This window comes from Leptonychotes weddellii, chromosome 5 (genome assembly GCF_054177405.1).
Source record: "Leptonychotes weddellii isolate Sample4059 chromosome 5, ASM5417740v2, whole genome shotgun sequence".
In the NCBI taxonomy this organism is placed as follows: Eukaryota; Metazoa; Chordata; class Mammalia; order Carnivora; family Phocidae; genus Leptonychotes; species Leptonychotes weddellii.
The window spans coordinates 33771206-33777941 of record NC_138373.1 but is presented as its reverse complement, the minus strand read 5'-3'; the positions used below and the strand labels follow the sequence as shown (position 1 = coordinate 33777941).

Genomic DNA, 6736 nt, shown 5'->3' with positions numbered 1-6736 from the left:
GTGCCTGGGTGGCTCAGTTGGTTAAGCGACTGCCTTCGGCTCAGGTCATGATCCTGGAGTCCCGGGATCGAGTCCTGCATCGGGCTCCCTGCTCGGCAGGGAGTCTGCTTCTCCCTCTGACCCTCCTCCCTCTCATGCTCTCTGTCTCTCATTCTCTCTCTCTCAAATAAATAAATAAAATCTTTAAAAAAAAAAAAAGCAGATTAATATAATAGCATGATTGAAATAATATAAAAAGGAAAAAATAGAATTTGCAACCTGCTTTATTAATTAAATACAAATTTGTAAACTATTTCATTTAATTAATTTATTCAACAAAATTGCCATTACAGGGCGCCTGGGTGGCTCAGTTGGTTAGGCGACTGCCTTCGGCTCAGGTCATGATCCTGGAGTCCCGGGATCGAGTCCCGCATCGGGCTCCCTGCTCGGCAGGGAGCCTGCTTCTCCCTCTGACCCTCCCCCCTCTCATGTGCTCTCTGTCTCTCTCATTCTCTCTATCTCAAATAAATAAATAAAATATTTAAAAAAAAAAAAAAATTGCCATTACATGCCAAGCACTGGGGATATAATAGACATTAAAAATGTAATTTTCAAAGGGCACCTGGCTGGCTCAGTTGGTGGAGCGTGTGACTATTGATCTCAGGGTTGTGGGTTTAAGCCCCACATTGGGCATAGAGATTATTTAAAAATAAAATCTTTTTATTTTTATTTATTTATTTATTTGACAGAGAGAGAGATCACAAGCGGTGGGGGGGGGGGGGTGCGGTGGCAGAAGGAGAGGGAAAAGCAGGCTCCTGGCCGAGCAGGGAGCCCGATGTGAGGCTGGATCCCAGGGCCCTGGGATCATGACCTGAGCAGAAGGCAGACACTTAACCGACTGAGCCACTGAGGCGTTCCTAAAATCTTTTTTTTTTTTTAATGTAATTTTCAGAAAGGTAAAGGCATGACTTTCAAATAAATACAAAATGGGCATGTGTCAAAAATTTTAACTCATTAATGAATGAGGAAACCAAGAGGTTGTCAAAACTGGTTTAAAAGGGAATCTGAAGAGGACACATATAGGAAATCAGGAGTGCTGAAATCTGAAAACTGGATGCAGAACTGGTCAGTATCCTACAGAGCAAGAAAACATGATATTGAGAATCCTCTTTTTCACACGTTGGAGGGGAAAATGTAGTGGTAAAATAGCCTAGTTGAAGACAACAGCACAGAGACCCTGTAGAATTGGGTAGCTCCAGAGGACCTGCTCTCTGTGCTCAGCCTCCTGCTGGAAGCACAGCCTGTTAGCTTCTTTGCACGTCTCAAAGTCTTTCACGGTTTTTCCCAACAAGCAAAAGAAGTTCCTGTCCTCATGGAACTGATTGTTCACCAAGCTAGTTTCTAACAAACATATAGTAACTTTAATAAGAGAAATGTACAGGCTGACATTGAATTTTTTCACCAAAAGGTAAAATGATTTTCCTAAGATCATCTCAGAGATTTTTTTATCAGTTAAGGAGGGAACCAGTAAGATATTACCTTGTTCAAAAGAGGACTCAAAGCAGCACACATTTATAGTCCGGGAAGGATTGCTGAAATGAATTTGCCAACTGACGGAAACTGGCAAAGCTGTCAGGACACCGAGGAAGCAACCCATTTGCATTGGTGGGACATGACCTGCTTTTCTAGAGACAAGAATTACTGGCCTTACTGTCTGTTTTCTGCCAGTTAAGTTCTGTCCCTACAGAGTTGTAAATAGCCTCATCAGAGACAGAGAAAGGCACACACCCCGTAAGATCAGATCATCTCTGGAGGCGCCAGCACTGCCATCAGGGATCTCCTGTGATCTTGTTTGCCCAGGGCAGATCTTCCGCACTTGTACCCGCGGGGCCGAGTAGAAGAGTCGGGAGAGAATGCCACTTGAACTAAGCCGTGGGAGAAGGTGCGGACTCTGAAGATGGGGTTAGGGCCTTCCAGGTAGATGGAAGAGCACATATGGAGGCCCTCAGAGGGCAAAGGGCTTCGAGGACAGGGAGGGCCCGTGCGGTGTCATGTGACTGGACAGGAGTGAGCCAGGAGGCGAGAATGTGAGGGAGAGGACTGCAGGGGGCCTATCATACAGAGCCTGAGGGAGGAGTCTGGAGCTCCTTCCAAGCACAGTGGGCACTGGCAGAGTTTTAAAGGAGGAAGTGTCCTGCTCTAACTTGAGTTTTGTTAAACATCTCTGGTTGCTATGGGAGGAGACTGGCGAGGAGGCCATTGCCGCGTCCAGGGCAGAGCTGATGAGCTGTGCGGCCGGGGAGAAGGGCCTGGATGCCCAGCTCATGGCTGGAATCCCCACCCCCCCCATTGGCAGCCCCCCCGCCGCCCAGACACATTGCGGCTGGTTAGGCCTTTGTGGTTCCTATGATTGATTGCAAGATGCACCTCAGCAACAACCATCAGGAAACTGGAAAAACAAACAAAACAAAAAAAACCCAGATTTGTTACTCACAAGCCCTGAAGGGGACATGGTATGCCTTAGGACCACCCAGTGAGGTCTCGGGGAGTCAGGGAAGAGCGCCGACCAGGGCTCTACCTTTACTAGAGTCCAAGCCAGAGAAGGCTGGGGTCTCACTGTTTACTGGTGAATTTAAACAAAGAGTGGGAATTAGGGTGCGGGAAGGGAGAAGTGGGGTCATTCAAAGGGCCAATTATCTAGCTCACCCAGGGCTTTCCACAAGGGTAATGGACTGGCTCCTTGTCTAGTTGTAACTGGTAGCTTTGTCGTGCAGCTGGTGGTACGTTTATTCCAGATGGATGTCTTTGAAATGGATGCCCTGCGATGTGCGATCCTGCTACAAATACACACTCTGGTCTCTGCCCCCAGTGCCTGACCCAGAGCTCCTAAATCCCTTGGGATTTCCCGGGTGGCAGGGGTGTCTTTTGTTTGAGGAGGTAACTCTTGGTGGGTTCTGGATAGCTCTAGGATGGAGGCCGGTCACCAGAAAGACCAAGCCTCCAGGGGACGGGAAGGGGCTGGAGATGGAGTGAATCATCGTTCACGCCACGTGATGAGCCTCCATGAAAATCCCTAAAGTATGGGGTTCAGGAAGCTTCCAGGTTGGTGAACACGTCCACATGCTGGGAGCATGGCGCACCCCAACTCCACAACACGGTAGCTCCTGCATTCAGGATCCTTCCTGATTTTGCCCTATGTGCCTTTTCATCTGGCTGTTCACCTGTATCCTTTATTATATAATAAATTGGTAAACATAAGTGTTCCTTGAGTTCTGTGAGCCATTCTAGCAAATTATTGAACCTGAGGAGGGGTCCTGGGAAGCCTGGACTTCTAGCCATGTCGGACAGAAGTGTGGGTGACCTGAGGACCTACTACCGGATTGGCACGTGAAGTCCAGGGGATCTTGTGAGGCTGAGCCCTTACCCTGTAGGGTCTGCGCCAAGTCCAGTTGGTGTGTGAATTGAGTTAAATCAGAGGACACCCAGTTGGTGTCCACAGAAAATTGGAGAACTGCTTGGTGAGCAAAATCCCACACATCTGTTGTCAAAAATCATTCTGCGTGTACAGAGTAGTTTTTCCTTCTCAGTTGGATATGGGTGGGGAGGCACAGGATGAATCTGGGATGGCTCGCCTTAGGGCTGGATCCCCCAGGTGGATGGTAGTGCTCTTTTCTGAGGTGGGGGTCTGGGGGTGTCAGGGTTCGAGGGAATGTCAAGGTCTCCTAGTTGGAGATGCCCCTCAGGAGTCCCAAGTCCTCAGCACCCAGATGGGCTTAAAGGATGGGCAGTGATAGTAGAAGTGGGTGCCTCATACCTTACTAGGTGCTCTGGACCTCCCCCTCCCCCGACTCCCAGCACAGACAGGGGTCCCCATCCCAGCCGCCGCCCTATGCCCCAGAGCTGTCTGTCTTCCTGGCTGGAGAAACCACACCGACTTAACCCAGAAGCCATTCATTAGCAGTAACCAGCAGTCACCCGTTGCCCTAGAGGGGTGAGGAGGAGGAGGAACGTGGTTGGAGGTGGCTCTCCACCCTGCGGGGGAGGCTGGGGCTGGTTTTCCATGCTTCCTCTCTGTAGGCATGACTCGTCTGCGCAGGTCACCTGGGGGGCTGGGTCACATCTCCGTAGGAAGCCCTGAAGGAAGGCTGGGGGGACCTGCAGCTCCCAGCTCTGGGACCAGCTCCCCTTGGGAACTGGACTGGGGCCCCTCATTCTGCACCTGCCCTCAGACGTGTCTGATCCTATGCAGCATTCACTTCCTTTCCATAAGCCCTTGGCCATGACTTCTGACCTCAAGACTGAGGTCCTGCCCCCTCTCCTTGGTCTGTGAGTCACTGATATGTCACCAAGAGTGCTGGGAGCTGCCCAACCTGGTGATGGGTAACCAGCCGAGTTAGCTCAGCCAGCTTGCCCGATGCCCTCTGCCCTTCTTCCCAGCAGGCTCCTCTGGGCCTGGCCCTGGCCCTTCCCAGCCCGGAGCTCCCCTCTGCTTCCTGGTCGCAGAGAAGCGCAGCCCTTCCAGACCGATGTCAGTGTTGTGGTTAGAGTAGGCTCCAGTCCATCCAAGGTGGAAGGAGACATGGCTGAGTGCTGGGGAGTCTGGCTCTAGCATAGGCAGGTCATGTGGGTGATACTCGGCATGCGGGTCAGAGCTTTGCAGCGGGCCGTCTCGGAGGAAAGGCCTGTTTGTGGCCTTTGCTGATTTTGGTGGTGTAAATTGTCCCGTGCACGCCTGATTTCAGAATACTAATGTGATGTCAACCACTTGAAGACTTCCTGCAAACAACGATCGGCTCTTGCTGGCCAGTCAGAGCCCTTGGGAACACATCCCTCTAGTAAACGTGCTGTTCTAAAGGTAAACAGAGCAAAGGGGGCTCCAAGTTTACCTGTGATCCGTCAGCTTAGCCAGACACAAGGAAGAAATTCTTGTCATGGTGGTGGTGTGTGGGGGGCAAAAGAAAGGATTCTCCCCCAACCAGAGAAGTGGTATATAGACTAGGGAGTGGAGGTAAGGGGTTCTGGCCCCCAGAGTGGACAAGCCCAGTGACACTTCTGTAGGAGGACTGACTACCTTCCTCCCCAATGATTCGCAGCCCAGACTGATGGATTATTTTTCCATGAGAAAAGTGGGAGTCACTGAGAAACCGTGATTAGGCCTAAGAAACCCAGCGTACAGCCAACTTTTCTGAAGGAGGAAACTGTTGTGAACAAAACTTAGGAGAGTGCTCTAAGGCATGGAAGGAAAACTCTGGAGCAAGCTGACTTAGAGATGAGCCGTAGCAGAAGAGAGTAGATCAGTAAGGGATGGGGGAGCAGCTGTAAGTGTAGCCTGGAAGATGTCTGAAGGTCTTAGTGGACCACAAGAGCTAACAATGCTTTCTATTCCAGGAAGACATCAGCCAGCACAAAGATACCTGACTCAGATAATCAACACCTGGACCCTGGAAGTCTAGCATTCAAAGAGTCAGGTAGCTGGGGCTCTGCATTTAGAAAGTGTGGGAGTGAGGAAGGGTGTGGGGAATTGGGGACCCCTGAGAGAGAGAGAGAGGAAGGCTGGGCAACAAGGGGTGTTCAGCCTCCACTTCATGGAGATGTCGCGAGGACAGACAATGCTGTTATAAGGTGGAGAAAGCTTTATTCCCGAGTTTTAGGTGGGACGTGGGTGTGGGCATGCCCAGACCACACAGGCCAGGGTTGGAGAGCCAGAAGATGGGGAGAGGATTTGGCGTGCTTGACACTTGAGGCTTTGGTGGAACTACCGAGTATCCCAAGACGCCACGCATGGAAGGGAGCAGGGGCAGAGCTCTGTGGCCAGGACGGGGATGGGCAGAACTGGGGAGACCGTGAGGAGCCTGGGCAGAGGCAGAGGAAAATGGGAGGCCCAGGCTGTGGGGGCTGGGCTGGGGTAGAGAGGGGGCTCTGGGTGGGACCTGGGACAGGGTTGGAGACATATGGGTTCCTAGGAGAGTTCAGGAGTGTGGTTAGACCAGAGGAAGGACATCGCCAATGACGGAACACCAGCCAGTGAGCCGTGTCCTTGAGCGTCTCCAGGGCCAGCCAGCCAGCCAGGGACGAATGGTTCCAGAAAACCTTGCCTGCAGATGCGCGGCCTGGTGTTGCTCAGCTGGTGCTCACACCTGAGCAGCTGTGGCTCCTGCGCTTGTGACGGGCAGGGCGGAGGGCTGACCAGTCCTCTTCACCGATGGATAAACTGAGGCCCGGGGTGGAGGAAGGAGCTCCCGTTTAGCTGCTCCTGTGAGTGCTCTGCTCGCTCCCATGGCGGGGCGGCGGGGCCGCTGCTGTCCTGGGGGCAACCAGGGCGCTGGCCACTCCCCTCTGTGGCCCAGTGTTCACAAGAGGGGGGACATTCAGATTTTCTTCCCCATTCTTTTAATTACAGTATTACTGTTTCCGCCACTGCTAAGGGCATGGCTCGGTGGCATTAAATACGTGCAGACGGCCCGCCTTCGCCTGCAGACCTTTTCCATCTTCCTGAAGGACTGTGTCCCCGCCGAACCCTAACTCTGGGCCCCTCCCTGGCCCCCAGCACCCCCTCTTCCACTTCCTGGGGCTGTGGCTCTGCGACCTCAGAGACCTCCTACAAGTGGAATCCTGCAGTATTTGTCCTTTGGTGTCCGGCTCTTGTCACAGCACAGTGTCCTCCGGCTTCCCCCACACTGTGGCAGGCATCCGGCGCTTCATTCCTTTTTATGGCTGGGTAATGAGATAATACTCCGTTGGGCGAGTGAACGGGCCA

At 52.2% G+C, this 6736-nt stretch overlaps 1 protein-coding gene and 1 non-coding gene across 2 annotated transcripts in view; both read left to right on the top strand.

The window, feature by feature from the left end:
- PRSS22 (serine protease 22) overlaps positions 1 to 6736 on the top strand; it is a 17724-nt gene that overhangs the window by 3913 nt on the left and 7075 nt on the right. Inside the window, exon 2 of the mRNA XM_031034475.1 lies at positions 5368 to 5447. Coding sequence (XP_030890335.1) covers positions 5368 to 5447 — 80 coding nt within the window. The remainder of the gene's footprint in view (positions 1 to 5367; positions 5448 to 6736) is intronic.
- TRNAN-AUU (transfer RNA asparagine (anticodon AUU)) lies at positions 600 to 672 on the top strand. Its single transcript has one exon. It is a non-coding gene; the product is annotated as a tRNA-Asn (tRNA).